General features: G+C 46.5%; 3 protein-coding genes across 3 annotated transcripts; 1 reads left to right on the top strand and 2 right to left on the bottom strand.

Annotated features, from left to right (window-relative positions):
* Nucleotides 1–1,046: 1,046 nt before the first annotated feature.
* Nucleotides 1,047–18,535, bottom strand: LOC128720161 (uncharacterized). Its single transcript, XM_053813815.1, has 3 exons — nt 18,371–18,535; nt 4,757–5,806; nt 1,047–4,667 (listed from the first exon to the last, which is right to left on the bottom strand). Exons 1-3 carry the CDS (start codon nt 18,533–18,535, stop codon nt 1,047–1,049), a joined length of 4,836 nt encoding a protein of 1,611 aa, XP_053669790.1.
* Nucleotides 18,536–21,441: 2,906 nt separating this feature from the next.
* Nucleotides 21,442–22,705, top strand: LOC128731893 (putative GPI-anchor transamidase). The gene is made up of 4 exons (XM_053825050.1): nt 21,442–21,525; nt 21,585–22,304; nt 22,373–22,542; nt 22,615–22,705. The coding sequence occupies exons 1-4, from the start codon at nt 21,442–21,444 to the stop codon at nt 22,703–22,705; spliced, it is 1,065 nt and encodes a 354-aa protein (XP_053681025.1).
* Nucleotides 22,469–24,343, bottom strand: LOC128730797 (ataxin-10). Its single transcript, XM_053823877.1, has 4 exons — nt 24,243–24,343; nt 23,329–24,164; nt 22,989–23,255; nt 22,469–22,927 (listed from the first exon to the last, which is right to left on the bottom strand). Exons 1-4 carry the CDS (start codon nt 24,317–24,319, stop codon nt 22,746–22,748), a joined length of 1,362 nt encoding a protein of 453 aa, XP_053679852.1. The 5' UTR covers nt 24,320–24,343; the 3' UTR covers nt 22,469–22,745.
* Nucleotides 24,344–24,625: the final 282 nt, after the last annotated feature.

Raw genomic sequence — 24,625 nt, forward strand, 5'->3', positions numbered from 1 at the left:
ATAAAAAAAACTAAGCATCGTAAATAGGAAGTCAGTACTGGAAAAGAATGATTTGCTCTTTGTTCTCAAATTTTTGTTCTCAACTATGCAGTACTAGTACCACGCAATCCCATTATGGACAATGCTAGTCGTAAATAGCCCCGTATTCTGTGTCTCTTTTCTGTTTGGCCGCTCCTTAAAAAAACGTCTTTACTTTCCAAGGCAATCACGTAAAGCATTAATTTTAACAATCTCTAAACGATGGAATTTAAAAACACGAATCGCTGAATATAGTTATCCGTGAAAGAGGAAACAACATTCTGCATAACCTTCTTTGCTTAACATTATATGAATTTAGCTACTTTCTTTTCCAGAAAAACTGCATTAACCATATTTCTGTTTTCGTTCGTTCTAATAGTCTCACTGGCGTAGTTAAAATGATGCTTAAATTTTCATTAATGTAATACCTAGCTAACGCAAAACGGATATTACTAAACATATATGCCTTGTTCGTTATGCGAATGCATTCAACAATTAGTTAATTCTTGTTATGAATTGTCCAGCTAATTTCTAACGTTTTGGCTATATGCTTGATTTTACTTCACTTTCATTTGTCGCTAACTCTTCTTGGCAATCTGCTATTCTAACGTTAACATTCTCTAAAATGGAAAGTAAAAAACAAGTAAAAATGTATCACCCCTTTTTTACGGCGGTTCTTTCAGGAAGTTCTCCCTCATGCTTTCACTTAGATAAAACAACTAATTTTGACTGGTTTCGCTTAAGGAATGGATAAAACAGTACCTCGCATAGTAATATCAAGTAACATAAATGGCCTGGCGCTTAGTGTGTATCATCATAAAGGTCCTTCTCTAAGACAGAAACCAGAAGTCGGATTGTACTCTCCCTCGCGTATACGTTGTGTTACAGCTTCAATCATTGCACGTGTCTTTTTTCGACGTTAGTATAGTCGACGTTTCACCGAAACATCATGACACTGGCAAATGGAGTGGGCTCCCTTACTGTTCCGGTTGCAGTAGCAAGGAACGTACTCCACCACCACCCATAGATCATAGATCTTCCCCCTCTATTTTCACCTCTGGCGTAATGGTGATCACGGGATGATCATCCCCGCTAGTGGCGCCCGCCGAAACATCGCACTCCTCCGCATCGCTGCTATCCTGGTTGTTAGATGAAGCACGATGCTGTGGCACTAAACCACCGTTCATTAGCAGCATCTGGTGGTGCTGCTGGAGTTGTTGCAGGCTGATGTGCGATCGCTGCTGCTGTTGCTGTAGATGATGCTGCGCAAGAGCGTGGACGGCGTACGTGTTGAAGTTCTCCTGGTTCCCAAACACGGAGTGGTAACTAAGGTCGATGCCTGCTTCACTTTCATTTCCACCTGCTTCGACCATGCTGTGGATCGGATGAATATGATCCCAAAGAGAATGGTTTTCCTCGTTCGTCCGTCCAGCGTCTCCATTTCCGGTATCATTCGCAGAGACGGCATTCATCTGTATGCCATAATCACTGTAGTCGATCCACTCGTTACCCAAGCCACCGTTCTGACCGCTGCCATTTGTCGATCCGTTAACACCTGCCGGAAGACTCACGGCACTGCCGTTCAACAGCGATCCAATACCGTTAAGACTTGCTCCCCGTGCCGTCAGGTCGACCGTATTTGCATGCATGCCATTACCAAACATGGTACTGTCCCCACTGCCGGCCCCAAAAGGAAACATGGGCTCCGACTTTTTTCTGCGTCGCCGCCGCCGTAGCTCACCCTCGGGGCGAATTTCGTGCACGTGCTGGCCACGAAACTGGTCCACCGTACCATCGGCGTTTAGATATACGGCCGCATGGCAGCTCCGGATCGCCGAACAGCGCCACACCTTCCGGCCATCCTTACGCACATAGTGCAGGAAGTAGCGACAGTTCTGGAACACAAGCACGTCACGATTTTTCCAGTTCTTTACGATCTTGTAATCACGAGTACCGATCAGCTCGTCGGTGGTCTTCGGTGGAGGTTTCGGCGGCTGCTGCGCCTCTTCCTGCTCTTGTAGCTGATGATATGTGTTCAGTCCCTGGAGGTAATCACCCTGTTCGTGATTGTGCGGATGCTGGCTCGTCTGTATGACCCTTCCGTTCTGGTCGGTGTACAGTGAGGCGTGGCACGGGTTTTTCTTGGCATCGAAGTTGAAGCAGCGGAAAAACGCACTCTGCTCCGTCGGGTGGCGAGATATGAAGCGGAAGTGGAATCCATTGTATAGCACGAACCTTGACTGCACGGCTTGCGTGTCCTGCTCTTCATCGTCTGACTTTAGCTCGATCGATTCAATCGGTTGTTGGTCCGCTTCAGACTCCCTCACCGTGTGGTCACCCGCTTCTCCGTCGTACGGGGTGGGATGGTTGTGGCTGAAGTCGTCCGGCACTTGGAGCGTTTTGTTTGGCAGCAAGTGCACCGTCGCTCGGCAACCCGAAACGGCCGAACAGCGGAACACAATTTTGCCGTCTTTTCGAGAGTAGTCCAGATAGAAGCGCCCATTTTTGTACAACACCAAATCACGCCCTTTCGAGTTCTTCGTGAGGTTGAAATCTGTCGTTCCGATCTCCTCGGCCGGCATGCGAACCGACGGCAGCTCCTCATCGATCTGGCCTCCGGCCACGTCTGGCCACACCGTCGGTATGGGGTGGTTGTGTTCGTGGTTACGCGTGCTCACCAACTCGTACGTGTCCTCCTTTGTGTGAAATGAAACGGGACACTTTGTTTCCAGCCGCATCGCGCACCGCCAATAGATCGTACCCTCGCGCTTACGCGTCGCGAAGCGGAACCGATGTCCCTGGTGCATGATGTACCGGTGGTACGCTCCTCCACCACCCAACAACGACTCGCAGCTACTGTCCAGCGGAGTCGACAACTGTTGCTCAGGGGATGCAACGTGTTCCGAGCCCGCCTTGGAGGAGCTACCATCCAACGGCGAATGGCTTGCGATTTTCTTCGGCGGGGAATGATTATGATCGACGAGTTTTGCGAAGTTTATCGATCCATCCTGGAAGAGATGTACCGATCCGCGGCACAATCGGTGCGATGAACAACGCCACACCTGGCCACCGCTTTTCTTCTTGTAATCTTCGAAGTAGCGCCACCCAAGGTAAATCATGATTTCCTTGTTTTTGTAGTTCTTAATGATGCGGTACCCGTTGCGTTGGGCCACCTCGGGATCCTTGCTGAGCGGTTCCAGTTTGATAGAACCCGCTCCCGTTGAATCTGGCCAGTCGACGATTCCCAGGTCTTCCCTGCTCTCATCTGCGCTACCCTCGGTGGGGTGTTTTATCGGGCTAGTGATCAAGCTGTCTTTCGTGATGTACTTCTCCATGTCTTCCACGGGGGGATGCGTGTGAATGAAGTTCTTCGCCTCCTGGATGGTGTTGTTTGGCAACAGAAACGCTCCGGCCGGGCAGTTCTTGAACATAGTGCATCGGTACGAACGCCGTCCGTTTTTCGACTCGTACTGGAAGTAGTACCGGTAGCCCTTGTAGATGAGGAACTCTCGCTTTTGCCCGCTCTTCACCAGCTGGAAATCGGTCGAGCCCTCCGTTGATTCGCCCTTGATCGGCAGACGTATTTCGCACAGCATCGCATTCTCGTGCGGCTCCGAAGGATCCGGTGGATCGTGGTTGTGTGCTTGATCGTTCACGTTCAAAAACTCCAGGTTGCGCTTCGTCTGGATCGAAGCCAGGCAATCCTTATCGTGGCGCAGCACGCAACGCCAGTAGAAGCTACCTTCGGGCCGAGCGTGGCAGTACTTGTATCTGTAGCCCTCGTACACGATTATCTTCTGAGGCCTGCGACGTTTGTCGTCCTCTTCGGTGCTATTACCACCGCTGCGCTCCGATTGATGGCGCTCCATCGTGTCCACCGGAAGCTCCATATCGTAATCCACCATCTCCTCCTTACAAACCATCGCAATGCGTCCGTTCGCATGCAGAAACACCGTGTCCAGGCATGGCTGTTCGGACTCTTCCGGTGTATCATCGATTTTGATTACGCTAGTGCAACGATAAATCTTTACGCCATCCTTACGTGTCATGATCAACCCATGGTTGTGGCCAGCGAACAGCAGTCTTTCCGTTCCATCGCTGGCCGTGTGCAGATCGTAATTTCGACGCCAATCCTGCTGCTGATCCACGATGAGACTAGGGTCGATTTTCTTACTACGTTCCTGGCATCCGTCGTCGTTTCGTGTAGCGGACACGGCCGCAGCAGCCATCAGGGCGGCCGCAGCAGCCACACGTCGTTGTGCCAGCTCAACCTGCCGCTGGCGCAGTAGCTGCTGTTGCTGTTGCTGCCGCAGTAGCCGTTGCTGTTGCTGTTGGTGTTGCTGCTGTTGCTGCAGCAGAAGCTGCCGCTGCAGCTGTGCCGCCTCAACCGGATCCGGTTGAATGGTTTCGTACCGATTGCGGGCATCCGATTCCGTCGGTGGGTGCGTATGCGGCAGCTCGTTCGTTTTGAACAGCCGACCCGCGTAGCTGCAAATTTTCACCGGACAACCCGTGACGCTGCAAGCCCAGTACCACTTGGCCAGCCCGCTGACCGATTTGTTGCGCCGCAAAAACCGATTGTCGTCGAAAATGATGTTGTACGAGTTGAAGCGTGCCTTCACCACCATAAACTCGGTCGATCCTCCATCCTAAAAATGAATAACGAATATAAATAGAACCACATCGCCTCTCCTTCGCACACGACGTTCGACCGCGTATCCTTCGCCGTAAAACCTACCCGCTCGAAGTGAGGATTTGGTGCCCCAGCATTGTAGATCAGCTCGCGCAAGCCGTCGTCCAGAAACTTTTGCACTTTCTTCGTAGGCTCGATGGACGCAGGTAACCGTCGGCCAGGACCTTGCGGGCTTGAGCTGAGCGGTGTCATCTGACCCAGCGCCTCGGGTTGCAACTGCACATTCGCCAACCCGTTCAACCGGAGCAGGTCCTGCAGGACGGCTTCTCCGTGTTGCTGGTACTGCATCAGGTTGCTGGCTCCGGCCAGCATTTCGGCGACGAATCGCTGTGGGCGTCCCCGTTTGCCGGTGATGTTGGAATAGTCGGTAATTTTCAGTGCCTTCAAACCGGAAGAACCCGGTTGCGGTGAAAATTCGGTTGCTTTCCAACCCCGCTCGAAGAGATGCGACCCGGACGGGTGATCGACACCGATGGGCGAATGTCCTTCGCCATCGGTACTGTTGTCGTTCGTTTCCAAGTCTCCACCGGCATCTCCTTCCTCGTCGATTTGTGTTTCTTGGGCCAGAAATTGGTTGGGATTGAAGTACTCCTCCTCATCGTCGTCTTCCTCGTCGTCACCGAGCCCCTCCTTGCGGTTGGTGGTATCGTGCTCCTCGACATCGTTCGGGTTGATGATTTCCTGCTTAACTTGATACTGTTCGAGTTTCGCCTGTCGGTCACCGTACTCTTCTTCCAGCAAGCCGTTCCGGGGCTTCTTTAGCGCATTGCCCTCAGAAACCTCGTCCACGTGGGGCGTCCTTCGGTGGCGTTTGCGCTGCTTCACGCTCTCCCCTTCGTCGTCCACATCGTCTCGGTCGCTTGCCGGCAGATGGCGCTGGTGTCGTTCTTGCGCCAGGATCAGCTGGTTCGCCGATTGAAGCGAACGTCGGTCGTCTTTATCGGCCGCTAGGCCTAGACCGGTGAAGAAGCTTTTGCGCTTTTTGCGCAGAGTTCGATCGTTCTCGACACATTGCGCTTTGTACTTGAAGAAGGCCTCGATGCTGACGATGCACTTCGCGCATATATACGCATCGTGATCATCGTGTACGCTTAACTGCAGGCGGCGTGTGTTTTGTAACCACGTGTCGGGGGGTGTGGAGATCGTGTATCGGGATGATGATGATTTGCCACGTTTGCAGCAGCACCAAATAGACAGAGCAGAGTAGAGAAAACAGAAAGAAACAGGTCATAAATCATAATATCTACTTGTTTCTGCGTTGCTATATGAAGCTGTTCCCCATCGCCCGCTTTTTAACCCACTGTCTCTCTCTCTCTCTCTCTCTCGCTCCCTTCGTCATAGAGCCTAATTCAGCTCAAATTTCTATTCCTCCTTTCTCCAGCCCATTATTTGCTCGCTTTTTTTCCCTGATTGCGAGTTCCTTCTCCGGCCTGTTCCGGGTGGGTTTTGGATTCGTTTGCATAGAGATAAAAATGGGTACACGCCCAGGAAACAGCTCGTACTAGCAAAAAAAAAAGAGAAGCTTTGCTACCACTACTGCGAGACGAGGTTGAAAAAGCGATAAATTTCGAGTGCTGCTCACATTTTACAGATTGTCAATCAGAATAAGGACCCGAAGAATAAGAACAAGCGTCGGACGGATTCGGAATCCAGGGGTAACGGGCAGGCACAAAACGAGGGATATTGTGAGATTTCATTCCAAAGATAAGGAGTCTCTGTCCCCGCTGCCCGAACCCCAACCCCGGTTGCCTTGGCACCACACGGGGCCCCTGGCCTCGCAGGTCACCTATCAACGGGACACACCGGGTTTGATGGATGGAATGAATAGAAACCGGGCATGGCCGCCAACATTGGTGGCATTTATTTAAAAAAATATCTATATACATATACACATACACGCCCCGCCAGCGGAGAATATCTCTTCATACGTTAAAATACAAGAAGCCCCTTTTTCCGATAAGTAGTAACCTGTTGGCGGTTGCGATGGGCCAGAGGAGAGGATCCAAGCTCTGCTCACCAACCGATAGCGTTTGCGGTTGCGTAACGATGAATTCTTTATTTAAATATTGACATATCGATTTCAAATCTGCTCGCATCTCTCTCGATCCACGTGCAGCTCCTCCCCCCCTAGGGTGGTGGTGCGTATCTAGAATTTCATAAAACAACCCCCTTCCCAAATGCACTGTACTTGTGGTTGTATATGCTTGTGTGTGTCATGCACTGAAACGGTATCGCTTCGGTACACGGTTGACTGGCCTTATGCTTCCCTACTGCTGCTGGCTTGCAATACATCAAATTTCAGCCCCAGCAAAACAAAACACATTATTATTATTTCGCTCTATCTAATGCAAATGAATGATGCGCCTTTGTTCGTCTTCCCCTCCCGCTGCTACCGGTTTCCTTCTGGCTCATCTAATTACACTAATTGTGCAACGTAAAACGAATATCGAACGTGCGCACGTTTTTTAGACGTTTCATGTTTTTCTTCCACCAAGAGGGGCCGAGAGTGCTGGAGCAGCCGCTTATTTATAAAATACGATAGAGAAGACGGGCGGTCGAAAAATGAAAAAAAAAAAAACAATATGTATATGTATAACAATCTTTTAAATCTGCTTCCCTCAACGTTGAACAACATCGATCACGTTGCGAGTGTATAAGTGCGCGCGCGTATGCTGAAAAGTTTATCGCCAAGCTCGAAGGAGCCAGGCCAGGGTGTCTTTAAGGTCTCGAAGACGCAGGGGGAAGCGGCGCCAAAATGTGTTCGTTCTTGTCTTTTCGAAAAAAAAGTACAGTGACCGACAGGAAAGTAGGAGAAAAAAAGCGTATACCATGAATGTGTGGTGGTATAAATCGATAAACAAAGGCTGAATTACCCATAAAATAAAAGATGAAGCATCATACTTTTTTAGAGATAACATGCAGGTCGTTGTTTCTGTTCCTGTTACGAAAATCAACCGCGAGTGGTAAAACATTTTGCTGGGGCCCATAACTGATATTGAACGGCCTGCAAGCCACAAAAGCTGATAAGCTTTAACAAAAGGAATGCGAAATCACTCCATTATGATATATGTTATTGTTGAAGTAGAGAGAGACCAAAATATGAAGCTCAAACAGCTTTACAAAATTCAAATACAACGTGTTTGAACGTTCCAACACACTCAGTTTTTGAATACTCACACGTCGTTGTTTAGTTGTCCTTGAATGATATTGAACAGAGATACTTTCATGAAATCTGTGCATACCGGTTGGATTTCAGGCCATGTTTGACCCGCTTTTTTTGTTACTAAGCAATAACTTGATAGTTTCCCATCAAGGCGTACAACCATACGAATCTCGAGCGGTCAATTGACGTCGATGTATTTTCAAATTACGCGTCCTGCTATCTTTTTGCGCAACGAGGCCAAATTGCTATTGTGTTGCGCCGTTTCGACAGAGTAATATCGTTAAAATTCAAACCCCTCAATCGCAGAACAATAACGTGAATTATCGAACGGCGCAAGAGTGCCTCCAGTACTTTAGCGGTGTACTAATTTAAACAGATTCATAGATTCATAGATTTAATGGGCAACGGGCCCGATAGCTCCTTTGCGGGAGATGTTCTTTTACGGAAATGGTTATTATATACCTATTTCAGTATAATTTCTGTAGCAAGTGCCTTGCGTGTGCGAGAGAAATGACTACATAAAAGATGGGTGGGGGAAGCACACTCTATGTACGCATTATACGATCCTACGATCATGCTCCGTTTCATCTAACCTCAAAAAACATTTATTTATCTAGCGTACCCAGCAAGGCAGACGCAAGTAATATCTCATCAAAATGCTAGTCTCTCGTTCGTACACTCAAATGCCGCTGTTCCGTGGCTGCCCGGGAAAAATAGTTCCCATACTCCAAAAGAGAATTGAAAACAATTATGATAGAACTAACACAAAAACAAAATTCCATAAAAAAAAGTTTGAACCTTTCTCGTGTATTTGCCAGGCGCACACCACACCACAGCGGTCGTTAAGGCAGGGCATACTACGATTACTGATGCAAAATGCTAAGTCACGTCCAATTGTGACTACTTGGTGGGACTTCTTACAAAACCAGGGTTCCTCAAACGCCGGGGAATTGTGAACGGCCTAAGTGTGCACTTTTCTGTTCTGGAAAATGTTACGCAAACGAACCTACGTCTAGCACGAAGGAGGAAAAGGAACAAAAAAGCATTCTGCCGTGGCTGAGGAATATATGTAGATTAAAGTAAGTTAAGCTAATAAATGCCGGTAGATAGGAACATTGGCTAACGAATTTACACATTGTATAACAAATCGCATGCCAACTGTCGAAAATATCGCTCAATGTTTAATTAATACATTCGGCCGGGTTTACTTGCACATTCTGCTATATTTTGAAATGCTTTAAGTATTTGAATACAAGCCTTTGCTCTCTGTTCCAACAGATGTTTCTACAACCGTTGATTTAAGCAGGCGATTGTAGCATATTATCTGTTTTTTAAGAAAAACGCTATCATAGAAAAGGGTTTTTGGAACATTCGTGTTTCGCTTATCGGCACACTCATTTTTCGAAGTCGTTTTTACGGCAGTTCAAACGAGTTTCAAAAAACATTGGAAAGTTGAGAAGCTCTGACCGAAACGTGGTATTCAAAACGCAAGCCTCGATGTGGAAAACAAGATATTCTAGGCCAACCCTGCGCGCTTCAAGACACAACAGCAGCCTCAAGAAAGGCCCTGTGACTATGAGTGGCTTTCATCGACGACTATGGAGATGTTGCATTACGACTGGTATGTAGATTTGCATTTTGTTCCTTTTTGTCTTATTCGCTGGTGTTTCCCCCGCGTCCATTTTATTGCTTCGTTGCCATGTTCGCGCAGCTCCATCGTGTTATGCTCGCGGTGCGTACCCAATACAATATCACACACTGAAGTGTTTGTATGCGGTTATGTTTTTTTGTGTTCTCTACTTCTTTTCTGTGAAAACGTTTGCCAACACACAAACGCCCATCGCCCATTCGAATGGTATCGCCCCTCGCGATACTCACAGTTCCCTCGCCACCGTTTGGAATGCTCATTTATTGTACATTTTTCTTTCTATTTTTGCATTACAAAACTTTCAACTAAATAAACCATGGTACACAGCCATTAAACCGCGTAACCGTATACAGCGCGCGCCGGATACACAAAACGGAGCCGAGTCTCCTGCGAAACCGGCGCACGGAAATTTACACAAAAACACGCGCAGACAAAATGGCTTTATCATATGGCGGCGGGGCAACAAATCAAACCAAGCGGCGGCGGCTCCTTCTTGGCGGTGGGGTTTGGCGAAGGGCTCATCACACCAGCAGGGCAAGGGCGAAAATCGCCAAGGATATGTTGTTTTCGACGAAACTAAGCCCATTTTCGAGACGAAAGTGCGACAAACAGACGCACACAGAAGAATGGTGAGCGCAGAACTCTTGCGAAGGGAAAATGGCGAGAAAACACAAAAAAAAAGATCTCAAACGAGATGCCATTTGTCGCAACTCAAAATGGAAAATCTGGAGCAGCAGCACCGAAGCGAAAGGCAAGAAACGGCCGCGCGCGCGCGGCGCGAGAGGATGGAAATTTATAAAGATTCTTTACAACAACAGGAACAGCAAAAAAACTTTACATAACCAAGACGCCGATTGCGAGAAAAGTCAAACGGAAAAGTAAAGCAAATGAAGCCCCGAAAGTCTCGAATTTCCGTGCATAATAAAAATGAGCAATATTTCATCATTTCTCCTCATACACACCGGTGTGCGCGCGTGTGTGTGTGTGTGTGTGTGTGGAAAAAAGGAAATTTGACGCGTCCCGTCATCATCTTCGTCATTGGATAGGGAGGATGTGAACGGTGCTTTTTGCCCCCCTTGTCCTGTGTGTGCCATTTATGCTGATTCTTTTACGTAGAAGTGAGGCGCCGCTCGTTGTTTTCCTATGCCCTCCATTTTTCTACTTTATTTTGCAACTTTTTTCCGTGTTGTCGTTTTCGAAATGGATTCTCTCTCTCTCTCTCGGTCGCTTTTTTCCGTGCTCGTTCGAAAGCTCCCATCCCGGAGGAGGCGAGACCTGGTGGTGGATGGGGCGAAGAGGCCTGGTCAGAAGGGAGGAGGTAGGAATTCAAATGTTACCCCGCCACCCACCTTGTCCGCCGGGATCACGGAGTTCCCCCGTTTGCCTCCGCAACCGAGCAGGCCAGAGAGCTTCAAACACTACAACCAATCCACACAACAGAAAAAGCAGCATTCGTTTATTATGATTTTCATGTTTTTCAAAAGCTTCTTCGCCGGCTTTCTATCTCTCTCCTCCCCCATCGTGCTCCTGCCGCCACCGTTCGAACGAATGACGACCCGGTGTCGCCGGTGAGTTCATTCGTTCGATGAATTCTCTCGCCGCGGGTTCACCTCGGAAGAACCGTGTCACTGTCGTAGTGGCCTCGCCAAGCATCACGACGGTGTGTGCCCGCCAGGCTGAGTTTGATGGTCTGTTTTATGATTATTATTGCCATTAGCATTGCCTGCTGCTGGTGCTGCTGCTGCGCCGCTGGTGCGGTGTTGTTGTTTCGTGTTTTTATGCTTTCGAATCGCGCGGCTCCGGTCGTGCCAAAAGCTGCGTAGAAACCAATAGCGAGCAACAAAAAAGCGAGGAAGACAAAAAAAACTTCTCACAGACATAAACCGCCCAACACACCCCGGGGTTATGTTATTATCCGAATCGATTGATCGAACTCAGACCATATTGGGGGAGGGGGATTGTTGCTTTTCATTCTTTCGCTCGAACAAACCATTCCCGCCGAAATCGGTCGCGCTTTTCGTTCGCGATTGGTGAGAGTTTGGTTCATTTCATTCTTTCTATTTGACTCATCCATACCCCCCCCCACACCCCCACCCCCACCGATCGGTACGGGAAGGATGCACCGCATCCGAAGGGTTGGTCGGAGGGGGATGGATATCGGGGGGATTTAAGCCGTCAAAGGATCGGATGGTGGAGGTGGTGGTATGTGTGTGTGTGCGACATAAAATCGGATCGGTTCGAAGTTCGAATACACGCCATGGAGGATTATGTAATCGTGTGCACAAACAGCACCCTTCCACTCCCCCACCTCCATCTCCCCTCCCCATCCCCTTTTGGCCAACCCCACCACCACCGCTGACATTTCCTCCCCCGCAGCAGGAAAACAAATTCACGAGTTGGAAAATATTAATCAAAGTACTAGCGCGCACTAACTAGCAAATGGGACACACCCACCCCCACCCCCACGGTCCTTCTCAACCCCATCACAACGCCCCCCCTCCCACCCCCACACACAATCACCCTTTGCCATTCGTGTGGCGCGTACTAGCGAGCCCTCTCTCACAATCAACATTTTACATGGTTATTTTTTTTTCTTCAAATCGAAACACCCATACTTACACACACACACACACACACATCCGTCAAATGGAACATGAAAAGACGAGAGATGTAGCCGTCGTACAACAATTATGATATTGATCATGCTGCTGTTGCTGCTGATGATGATATTCGTCACTGATTGTGACGGCAGCATAGGGTCCGAGCGAGAAAGAAACACCAACCGTTCGCTCGCTCTCGCTCTGCGGTGTGTGTGCTGCGAGATGTGTGCATGGAATACACAATTAATGAGCGAATGGAACGGAAAACGGGACGAGAAATTGGAAAGGAGCAGCAGGCACAGGAGCAGGAGCAGCAGGAGCGGAGAAAAATCGTATAAATGAAACAACTCGCCAAGTACGGAAAGAAATTGACGAGAAGTTGTCTGCATGGAATATGTGTTTGTCCAGGCACCAAGAGAGAGGAAGGGACGAGTGTGGCTGGACGGTGGCGGTGGTGGTGGTGGGCGGATGAGGCAATGAAACTTTAGAAGTACCATTTATCGACCCAGCAGCAGCAACAACAGCAACAACAGCAACAGTAACAGCGGCAGTAAGCAGCAACATGAGCACAATTGAGAGTGTTATGTAGAGGAGTTTCGTTGCACTTGGTTTGAGGGTAAACGAGGACGCAAATCGCCACCACACACCACCACACGATGCACAGTACACGGTGGGACGATGGTGGCAATAATGTTGGTGGTAAAATTCAACTAGACAAAAATTGAGCGTTCCCAACACTAGAGCAAATCGAAACCCGCGCGCGTAGACAACCGCGGTTGTGTGTCGATGAGCCGCGCACACTTGGATCAAATAAAACACACAATCGCGCGCAGCGACGGCACCAACAACTGGCGCGGGCGCGCACGTGTGTGCGAGTGAGACGCACGAACCGGTTGGTGCTCTTCTCGCCGCCGGAGTGAGAAATATAAAAATGGAATTTGAAACTACACTTCGTAACACAAGCGGGCAGAAATACAACAAGCCAATCAATTCAATCAATTCAATGGCGCGCGGGGTGCGGTTGTAAAAAAAATAAGAATAAGAAGCATATATGAGGCAAGCATATGTATACAGTCGTGTGTTATGCGCGGCCATGTATACGACCGGGCGGCAGACCCGTTCTCGGTTGGTAGTTTGGAGGACGTAAAAAGGCGTAGAATATATACTTAAGTGGATGTAAAAACGAGCGCAATACGAAACGGAATCGGGAAAGGAACAATCAGAGAAACACAATCTTTAACGGGGCACACATTGTTATTATGCATCGTAAAAAAATACATCCACCAGCACACATACAACCGAGCGAGGAGGGCCGGTGGTGGGTGATTCTAGTGCCTAAGTTTTTGGTTTTGCACAATGGCTATGGCTATGGCTTTTTCTAACTGGCCCATTACGTCTCGGTGTGTGCAAATGGGATGATTTTCTTAGGCAGCGCGCTTTTCTTCACCTTCTGACAAACACACACACACATGAGACGTGTGTTTCGTTACGGAGAAAACGCATTTGCAACGATGCAGCGCGCTGGGAAACACCAACCAGAAATGCACCAGAGTGCAGCGAAGGAAGCCAATGAGATGACACTTGCTGCCTTTTACCATTTACTACAACAGAGAGTGAGTGAGAGAGGGAGAGAGAGAGAGAGAGAGAGAGGAAAAGAAGAAAGCATGAGAAGGACGCTGTTTCACAAGAATAACTATCCAGCGCCTAGAGCTGACTAGCGCTGACGGGAAATATGCTCGGGAGTTATGCGCGCATAACGAATGCATAAGCAAATAGCAGAATGTTTGTGCGTCGATAAACCTAGAGAAATCATGACATACTTTGACCTTCTTCTTCTTCTTCTTCTTGCTATCCAAACCACCACCAGCAAAAGCAGGAGGATGGATGGCAGAATAAATTGGATGATCTTTTCCGGAGCGAAAACGTCCGATACCCCGGGCACAATCGAGTCCTGCCGTGCGTTTAGAGCAAACACGAGCGATAAAGATCAGTGGCAGCACACACCAAAAGCTCCGGCAGCATATTGAAACGGATGTGTGGGTGGTGGGTATAATAAACCATTTGAGACGAAAGTCCTGAAAATGTGGTCCCCTCCAGCGGGCGCGTTATCGAACGATCTGTGCTCTTCTCTATGTTCTCTAACCTGCTCCAACCTTGCCCAGTAGTACAGCATTATCGTCTGGTCTTACGACACCGAGACGGCCAGCATGTGAAGAGAGATATCTTTGCATTCGCGTACATTAGGCATGCTGTGTCGTAAAGGCGCACACACGCCTAGATAAGCGCACACAGAATATGGTCTAACAATGCGCGTCAAACTCTTCCACACAGCGCCTGCCGTCGTCGTGGTTGTGTTGTCGTCCGCTTTCCATCGCCTCGGTTGAGAGTTAGAAGGAGGGTTGTTAATTTTGTTTCTAAATTGGTTTTATTTCAATCAAAACTAACACACACTGGCGCGCGCACTCGAGGGTTCGCGCTCACGGACAATGACGTTCGGTGTTAGTTCAATGACGAGTTTTTTTTATTTTAATGAAAAACGAGTCGCAGTTCGTAATGGATGGAGAAAAAAACACAGAAAAAAACTCGTTAAAAACGAAAAAAAACGTCGTTTTTACAACTCACAACTCAGCGAGACAAAGTTCAATTTACGTGAAATGAAGAGGGAGAGAAAAAAACTGGGAAAAGATGAAAAAGCGATGGAATGTAAAAACCCGCCCGCCCGCTCGCTCCACCACCACCCCCCACCCCCAGCTAAACAAACCCCGAGAAGAAAAGCATACGGCATAGAGAAGTAGAGTACATACAATACAAGTATTAAAAAGCAGAACGTGGGGGTAAAAAGTGAATACACGAGCGCCGAGAGAAGTACGAAGATTAATGATCGTCTATAAAATGCACATTTTCTTTGCTTCAGTACAAAAAAAAAAGCACCGCGCAAACAGGACGGAGCGATAAAGTTCAACGCGCCCGTCCCGCTCGCACCACACCGCCTCCCCGATCCGCGTCCTTCGCTTATCCGATTACCACCGCCACCCCCATCATCCCCTGCCACTCCACGACGCCGGCGAACGAGAAGCAAAACAAATCCCGCACCAGCGTCGAAAGCAAAAGAGAGAGAAAGAGAGAGCGAAAAATAATCGGAGCATATGACAGACAGGAGAGCGAGAGAGAGAGAGAGAGAGAGAGAGAGAGAGAAGCAGGCAACGGGGCGGGAAGCGAGACGCAAAATACAACATATCTTGTTACCTTCGCGTGCCCTATCCCTCTCCCCATCTGTCGCAGCTCTTATCCCTTCTATCTCCTACTCGCCTACTTGACTAATGCCTGCCAAATGCTGCCATGCTTTGCGGAGTGTGCTCCGCATGCATAAGTACGACGTACAACATACACCATCCGAAAGCCCGATCGTTACCAACACACACACACACGCTCAAAAGGCGCGCGACGAATGTTTTACAAAACTCATGAAACTAAATTACACTTTTGTAACTTCATGAAAATGGGCTATTTGCGTTATGAGTGTATTTGCGCTCGCACTAATGATGGAGCGAGAGCGGGCGAGCGAGAGAGAGCACCAGAGAGAGCGAGAGAGAGCGCACGGGCAGAGACAGTGATGGCGAAAAGTTTTGCCGCCGACGACAGTGATGGTCGTTGATTGGTTGTGTTCGTTCAATGCACAACTGGAGGGGGGAGGGGGGGGGGGTGATTAAAGGAATGCTTTTCCGAGGAGCCCTGGTCATCTGGGTGGGGAAGCGGGGGAGGGGGTGTTGTTTCGTTGAAGAAGAGCGGCTAGATTTGCTGCTTCGTTCGCGAACAACGGGACGAAAAGCATGGCTAACTGATCTGAGCTAACTGTGACTGACAGCAGTCGCATTGCACTTCAACCATAGACATCTGGTCGAAAGATGCTGTGCCATCAATGCAGAAGGTTGCAACAAGAAAGGAAGCGAGCTGAGAGTGGAGCCAAAGGGAAGAGTTTTAGCAGCAGACGTTAGCGAGCGTTACGACGTTATAGCCTTTGTTACACAGTGCAGAAGAACTTCGGAATTGAAGTGTTTTCGGACGGGTGTTTCTTAGCATTTCCCACATCATTCGACATGCCCGAGGACCGAAGAGAGCCACTAAATGACAAGTCGTACATGTTTTTGAAGTTAAAAGCATAGCAGAGAGAAAGAGAGAGAGAGAGAGAGAGAGAGAGAGAGAGTTGGACGGTGGAGAAGCGTTGGAGCAGAAGTAACGATATGGCGATATTTTTCACAACATAGTGTTAAAACGGGAACATTGTTGAAGGGGAATGGAGGGGGCACTGACACAGGCACAATTCGACGGCAATTGACGACAAACCGAAGAAGGGCGTGCTCTGCACGCGGCGCGCTCTGGTTTCAATTGTCAAAGCGGGGGACAGAAGCAAGATGATCACGTTATGGAACCGGGACCGGGACGTTCAATTGATGGCCCAGGGGGGGGGAGGGTGCAGATTGAAGCCCCGCATCTGGGTCAACTTCTGCCTGCTGCCGCCTTTTGTCGTTGAAGACGACGAACATAACGAGAAAATGTACCGAATGTGGACAAAAACGGTCCGCGCCGCGTTTCGGACGTTCGGTGGACTTGATTCGAGGATTGGGAAGAATGTTGCCGTTTGTGCACCACCCACGTGGGTCGTGGTGTTGATCGAACGCGCATAATTCGCACCCGCAACATGGGGCATAGATCGAAAGCTTCCATTACGCTCCCTTAGAGCCTAGAGCCCGAAACCTTTCATTCTGCAGTTTTGTTGCCGACGATTGAAAACAGACAAAAATGAAATCCTTCGACCAGGCGTGCTGTTGTCCTTCCGCCCTTTGAGCGGCTTTCCCTGCTCCTCTCCGGACCGACCTCTATATTCTGCTTTTAGTGGCACCACTACTTCCCGGGGCTGCGCTACACACCACACACACTCTATCTATGGCAGTAACATAACCACACCAAAAGTAACAAAACATGCCGAGTATAGACGAATGTACGCTATTTCTCGCCTTCCTTGAGAGTTGCCTTTTTATAACGTGTCTTTTTAAGCTTTTTTTTTCGTGCTGTCGCTTTTCTTACGAAAGAAAGAAAAAACAACAAGTCAGGCAATTAAACTTTGAATTATCCATTTCCTTTATTCATATTCTCGTGCTGTCTTTTGTATGCGCGCGCGTTCTCTCTCTTTCTCTCTCTTGCATTTTCAACGCTCTCACTTCTGCGTGCCGATGCCGGCTATCGCTTGCTCGCTCACTCCTCCGACAGGGCCATGTACGGGAAGTGGTTGCAGGCTCCGCGCTACTGCCGCTTCCACCCTGCCCAACCCAAATACCCTTTCGCGATCGCTCGCATTAAAAACCAACTACCACAAGGATGAAGGGGGAGGGTGGACGTAAGGGGTTGAGAGGAAAGGGCCGCTCCGATAATAATAATGGAATTGTGAATGCTATTTATCTCTCTCTCTCTCTCTCTCTCGCTCTACCCCCACCAACTCGCCAACGTTCTTCTACAAAACATTATATTCACTTTATCTATCCATACTTATTCTTTCTTCGCTCATCGATTCTTTCGCCCGCGCCTCCACCACCCCACGACGGGCGCGCTTTTAAACCCCCCTCCCTGCCATTCCACACCCTTACTTCAACTCCCCACCCCGCCACACAACACCCAATCCACCCAGCTATTCCCAGACACGGGTGTATTTATTACGAAAGCAACAGAAAGGAGAAACAGGCACACCAGAGCACACACACACACACACACCAGGCCTTACAGCATGCCCATCTATGCGCCCTGGCACAGGGTTCGAGACAGAGAAACGCAAATCGCAGCATGCCAAGACCACACTTGTGTGAGTATGAGCAGGACGGAGCGAACACGAGGCCTAATCTAAGTAACATCACAGTCCTCCACCCCCCCCCCCCCACCCCCCACTCAACAGCCACCTTCGGAGGGCATTAAATACAAATAGGAAAAAAGGCATCTATAAATGATCCTCCATTCTGCTTCCTCCCACTGATGGGCCAATATATTGTAATAATAAAATCCTACTGGCTCGCTCGATCACTCACCCTGGTCTAAGCTCCTTTAGCGCTCCACAAACTCGCGTAGCCCCCCCGCTTGGTACGAGTAACATAAAATGTCGAATCAAAAAGTCTCCCCCTACTACCTTCAGCGACATTTGAATCAAGTCTTTTATTTTTTCTTTTCGGCCTGCGAGAGCGCAATGAATGGTGACTACTTACCGTTATGGTGGTGCAGTCTAATATCTTGTGCAGGAGTAGCGCATTGTTGGGGGACACATGTGACGAGGGAAACAACGGGCACAGATCGTCCGCCAGGCTGAAACACAACCGACAGAAGGGCCCATCGTTTCGGTGTTCCGGTGTCCGCAAATCGGCCTCGCACATCATCATCCCGGGTGCAAACGAGGGCCCTGTTGTAGCCCTTGTGCCGGCAAAAAAACGGGCGAATGGCCCCAGAGATGAACAGAAACACACCGATTTGCCGGTTCCGGCGTAATTCACTCGGAAGCGGTTCGCGCAAAATCAGCTCCTCATTGTAGGCGTTCCGAGCGATCGTGGAAGCTTAAGCTAACGCAACACAACCAGGCGACGATCGGTGCCGCTGGCCCCCCGATCAGGGGCATATTATAGTCCAGCAGTCCGGCCAAACTGCCCCACGTGCCGTTCGATGAAGACGAGAGGGTCAATTTTTTGGCACCCACGTTGTCGATCTGCCGATGACAGCCGATGAGCACCCGCGCGTTGTGTATCGCTGATGCGGGACCATACACACATACACACGGGCACAGAACTAATGGCAACTAAACCAAGCTACTACGGATACTCCTCCTCCCGGGTACGGTGGGTGGGCCGGCCAGTTGTTTAACGCCGGAATTGCCACCGAACAATGGCAATGAAGCGCGAGAGAGAGAGAGAGAGAGAGAGACCGAGAATGAGAGATTCCGCCAGTGTTGGCTGCACAAAATTACACAATTATGAGCCGCTGCATACCGACAGCGTGATTTGTACACGCACGCACGCACGCCACCACACGGCGAGTTAACGGTGGTTGATAGGCACGAATCAAAATGGCAATTTTTGATTGCTACAGTCACCACACTGCTTAACAGCACGCGGTGAAAACACTAACGGTTCGGTCCAAAACGCGCGGTACTAACGAATTCATCCACAACCACGGTGACACGCCAGTGTCGGTGTGGTTCGAATTTGTACCTGTCAAAAGGAAACGGAAACCAAATCCGACAGTGATACCGTTGGATGGCTTTGTTTGCGCTACCCGGAATAGCCTAGAGAGTCTGATGCTTTCATACGCACTTTTTTGTACTCGCACGAAGCCACCACCAAACACGCGTTGTAACGGTTTTTCTGTAAAGATGCTTCCAAAATCTTCCAGCCAATATCCCGGCGAACTGTTTTCGATAGTTAACCGGTGAATTTTTGTTTGAAGTGTTAAAGTTTTCCGTCGTTTCACCATAAATACGCACTCGAATCCTCACAAGAACTGCCAAATCCAGTCATAATTCATGCGACCATCAATCTACACGGGTACTACACAACACAATACCAGCTACGCAGTGGCGAAGGGCGCCGCATATATGTCGTTTTTTAGTTCTCGGAAGAACACACTTTGCCTCCTTCGCAGGGGAAGAACAACTCGTGCGGAAAAGGATTCGAAACAGCGCTGCCGAGAGAACACGTCCGACACAGTGAAGAGTTCGATTCATACGAACACGCTGGGCATGGTAGTGATTTTGTTGTGACTTGAAGCATGCCCGGTTTCATACGCGTGGAAATTACAACTTATTTTGATATGGATTATATCAATACAAAAAAGATAATTAATAATTATTTTGTTATACATTTACCTGGATTTCGTGGTGGTTTCGTATTTCTGTTACTTTTTAATGCAACTTCTTTTTTAATTTACTTTTTGCACAATATTTCCTATTTTTCAACATCAAAACTAGTGAAAAATAAGATTTTATATTGATAAATATTTCTCAAAACAATTTTTTTAAATTCTATGACCATTACATAAAAACAATTAATGCATTAAAAGCACTATGGCAGATGAAATCGGGTATATAGACTTACAACATTTCAACACAAGAGAGAGAGAAGAGATTTAAGAGCGGTTTTGGATTGTTTGATTGAACGTGCAATTCAAGAGATAAAAAGAGCATTACAACATGTTAAGTACAGGGCACGCAAAGCTTGTTATGAAATTATATCTACTGTATACTATTGCAATTATATATATGCAGTAATAGTAGTATTAAAATGATAATACATGAAGTTGTATTATCATTTGTAAATATGTTATATTGTATGTTTAAGATACATTTTTGAAAAATTAATTGGACACATTCCAATTTATAATGGTAATGTGCTTTCCCTGAAAATGAGAATGATTTGAATGAATCGCATTGTTCTCTCATTGCACATGTTGTCCTTTTGATGTCTCTCTTTTTGTCGTGAACAACGATTGCTTAATGTTCCGTTTTGACATATTAAACAGATGGTACATCCTAAACAAACTCTTCAAAAAAGAGAACATTGTAACCAACATAAAGGTAATCTGTAAGTGCAAACACAATGTGACTAAACTAATAAAATTCGTAAGTTTAAATAGTGTTTCACTATGGCAATAATATGTTTTCATTTGCTGATGTCGATTGTTAGTGATTTTGCTTACGTGCGTTATATGTATGCATGTAAGACAACGCATGTTTTCTCTCACAACAGTAGACCAAAATAGCTCGTTTAAATTCTTTGGATGTTTTTTAACTAGTTTTCAAGTGTAGATTGTTTTCATATTTTTTCTTCTAAGATTAAGTTTATCACGTTCATTTCAAATGTACTATACATTTTCATGCCCTCTGAGATATTTTTAATTTTCGCACAATCAGAATAACATTTAGCCTTGTTATGTTGATAAATGCAACGGCCAAAAATGCAACGCTAGGTGCATTTTTAAATTTCACGTAGCAGACACATCTGACGTTAAGTGCACTACAGTCAATGACAGCATTATTGTGTTTTGATCGGCATTTTCCTAGCACAGAAGCACTGGAAATTGTTAAAGCAATAAAATTATTTTGCTATTGCTAGCTAGTGTCTTAGTTTTTGTCACTATTGATTTGTGAAATGTAAGAAACCCAGAATAAATACTACGAGTAAAAGACTGGCTAAAATAACTAACAAAAAGGTTTTATATTCGCTTGTGTATAGAACAAGACGTGTTAATGTTGAACTGAATTATTTACAAAAGATAAATTTAGTTCAAAAACATGTGGGAAAACATTTGCAGTAGTTTAGTAACAGTATGGTTGGTGCTTACCTGGACAGTGTTGGTTTCTTCAAACGAAATAGAGGTAGGCTATTGGCAAAGAATATAATACGCTTAATAAGATTCGTACTTTGCGTATTTCAGTTGCCTGCAAAGTTTGTTACCAGCAGTTCACATACCAACAACTGGGCTGTACTAGTTGATACTTCTCGATTTTGGTTCAATTATCGGCATATCGCCAATGTTTTGTCAGTTTATCGTTCGGTGAAACGTTTAGGTATTCCTGATAGCCAGATATTGTTGATGGTCGCCGACGACATGGCATGCAACGCGCGTAATCCGCGTCCCGCTACAGTATTTAACAATGCCAAACAACATATCAATGTGTATGGTTCCGACGTCGAGGTCGACTATCGTGGCTACGAGGTAACGGTGGAAAGTTTTGTGCGATTATTAACAGGCAGAAACGAAAATGGGACTGCCCGTTCAAAAAGATTGTTATCAGATTCAGGTAGCAACGTTCTGATATACCTGACCGGACATGGTGGAGATGGATTCCTTAAATTTCAAGACTCCGAAGAGATCACAAATCAGGAACTGGCGGATGCCATTGAACAAATGTGGCAGAAGCAACGATATAACGAGCTATTTTTCATGATTGACACGTGTCAGGCAGCTTCAATGTACGAAAAATTCTACTCTCCCAATATTCTTGCTGTGGCCAGCAGTTTGGTTGGAGAGGATTCACTATCACATCACATCGATCCAGCCATCGGTGTGTATATCATTGATCGCTATACGTACAATGCACTAGAATTCCTGGAAAGAGTTGAATGGAATAGTAAAAAAACGATGGGTGATTTTGTAAGTCAAGCACCATACGCTGGTGAAGAATATAATAATTTCATATATGACTTCGTTGACATTTGCAGCTCTCTGTCTGTCCTAAACGAGCCTGCATTTCTACAGTGGGAGTAAGGAAAGATCTGTATCCGAAGGACCCATTCAAAGTGCCCATAACGGATTTCTTTGGTTCCATTCGCCCCACTGAAATTTCATTAGATGTCGTTAATGTAACACTATCAACAATTCCAGAACTACAGTATGTTGTAAAAAATTGAATTCTATTGAACATGGTTATTTAACTACGCTTACAAATTCTTTTGATTTCTAGGATTCAACCAAAGGCAATCAGTAAACCAAACCCCAAACTGTTCTTTGAACAGTTCCCTAGCAAAGCGTTCCTTCCAGTTCTAGTCATTTGAAGTACGGAATAAAATAAAATATTGAAAAACAAAACGTCATTTATGATTTCTTGTAGCCAGCATCCGGTTTTTTATCGGAAATTCGAATTGTCCCCGGTTTATACTCCGTGAGCAGCGAGTTTTCAGCATCCCCTAGCTTTTTAAGCCCGGCAATATATTCCTGATTTTCGGGATTGTTATCGCATAGATTGTGGATTGCCAGAATGCTCCATTCTTTGATAACTGCAAATAATTGTAAAAGAATTGAAGCCTTTATCAATGCAAATTGCAAATGGGAACTTACGTGGATTGCGGGCATCTAAATTCGTGCATTCGAGTATAGCTGCAATAATATCCATTTCACGAGCCTGTTTCTGATTCTTTTTCGATTTATATGCCAAATTGGCCAGCGCCTTAACAACTGAAGATCGCAAGGAGTAAGAAATCTGTCCTTCAATATCTAAATCACTTTCGCCTTTTTTGATACGCAAAATTTCTTCAATATGCTGCACCGGAGTAAACATGTTTTTTGATTCAGACTTCCCTAGCAACTGCATCTGACGCAAAAGACCTGAAAAATAAGAATATAAAACTTCTGAAGCTAAGGTGACGTACTTTAAACAAGTAGTATTATCTACTCTTACATCCGAAATTTAAAAACAATGATGCGTCGTGGCGTAGAAAAGAGGCATATGGTTCCACACAAGTTGAGTCAGCAATCAAAACAAGCAATGTGTACGCTTCCTCCGTATCTTGTAGATTAAGCTGAATATTATCAGTCTTGAGAATCAGATCAGATTTTTTTTTAAACTCTTCCAACAAATGCTTGAAGATATCCGGATGAATGGGATGAATGCGTCGATCCTCTTGTCGCATGTACTCGATAAGATACCGGAACAGCAGCAGTTTTTTACCGAATTCAATCTTTTCCAACCCTCGTACTACCTCATTACTCTCGGTAATGAGGTACTCCAACATTATACAAACATGGTCTGGTAAGTCTGTTTTAGCTTCACTGTTCGCTTCAACATTATCCAAGAGTCTGTTGAGTATTTCGTGAACTGGTAGATTAACGGATTTGTAGATAAACCCGTTGTATAAAATCATTGCTGACGCGTTGGAATACATTCCATTGGAAGAAACATTGTTCAGTAGAAACGTTTGCATGTAAGTTATAATCCTCTCCTGGTTAGACTTATTCTGCACGCAAAGGTTGGCCAGCAGTTCAAAGCAGTTTATAAGCACATTTTCAGGAATAATGCCATTTTCATTTTTCAATATATCACGAATACGTTCAAGAAAATTCTCACGTGAAACTATGGCATTTTGAAACATTTCCCCACGAGCACTGAACCGCTTAAGCATAATTAAGCATTTGATGGCAATGCGATTCAAAGGTTCTTCCTTCGACTCATAACAGGTAAAGAATGTCTGCAACAAGTTGGAAACTTCCCGTCTAAAGGCTGCGACATCGGTTTCACTGGAAATTAAGATAACTTAGATTATTTTCTGCGCACCATTTACCGGCACTTTCCATGCCATCAAAAAATGTTAGTACCTAATATTGCAAGCATTAAGAGCTTCTAACACTTTCTCATAATTTTTTTGCGAAATATCATCATTAAAATCAATCATGGCGATTATAATGTTCTATTGTTTCCCACAAAAGAACGTTTTTATAACCTTGTCAGGTCCAAACCACGGCCAAACTAAGGAAAACAACAGATTTTTTAGTGATACAGCAAAGAATTTAGGTTGAGACTTCCATGCACCAATAAACCTAAAACTATAGGATAAATGCTTTTATTAAGACTGAGATTCTTTCGTTTCAAAACTACAAAACTTATGAACTGTATAGATTTAACGATTCGTTGTTCTGCTACTTTGAAAATTTTTCTAAGAATGAAAGAGCTGTAAGGTCATAGAAATCTTGCGAGCTTG

The sequence above is a fragment of the Anopheles nili genome, chromosome 2 (assembly GCF_943737925.1).
Source record: "Anopheles nili chromosome 2, idAnoNiliSN_F5_01, whole genome shotgun sequence".
NCBI lineage: Eukaryota > Metazoa > Arthropoda > Insecta > Diptera > Culicidae > Anopheles > Anopheles nili.

Bases quoted from the DNA above. Each gene is read 5' to 3' on its own strand.
- LOC128730797 (XM_053823877.1), bottom strand. From the start codon at position 24,319: ATGATTGATTTTAATGATGATATTTCGCAAAAAAATTATGAGAAAGTG. The intron at 23,256-23,328 runs GTAAGAGTAGAT...CTTATTTTTCAG, and splicing joins ATTGTTTTTAAATTTCGGAT to GTCTTTTGCGTCAGATGCAG. The intron at 22,928-22,988 runs GTAAGTTCCCAT...AATTATTTGCAG, and splicing joins TTTAGATGCCCGCAATCCAC to TTATCAAAGAATGGAGCATT.
- LOC128731893 (XM_053825050.1), top strand. From the start codon at position 21,442: ATGTGGGAAAACATTTGCAGTAGTTTAGTAACAGTATGGTTGGTGCTT. The intron at 21,526-21,584 runs GTAGGCTATTGG...TGCGTATTTCAG, and splicing joins TTTCTTCAAACGAAATAGAG to TTGCCTGCAAAGTTTGTTAC. The intron at 22,305-22,372 runs GTAAGTCAAGCA...TGACATTTGCAG, and splicing joins AAAAAACGATGGGTGATTTT to CTCTCTGTCTGTCCTAAACG.
- LOC128720161 (XM_053813815.1), bottom strand. From the start codon at position 18,535: ATGTGCGAGGCCGATTTGCGGACACCGGAACACCGAAACGATGGGCCC. The intron at 5,807-18,370 runs GTAAGTAGTCAC...CGCCGCCTGCAG, and splicing joins TAGACTGCACCACCATAACG to TTAAGCGTACACGATGATCA. The intron at 4,668-4,756 runs GTAGGTTTTACG...ATTCATTTTTAG, and splicing joins CAAATCCTCACTTCGAGCGG to GATGGAGGATCGACCGAGTT.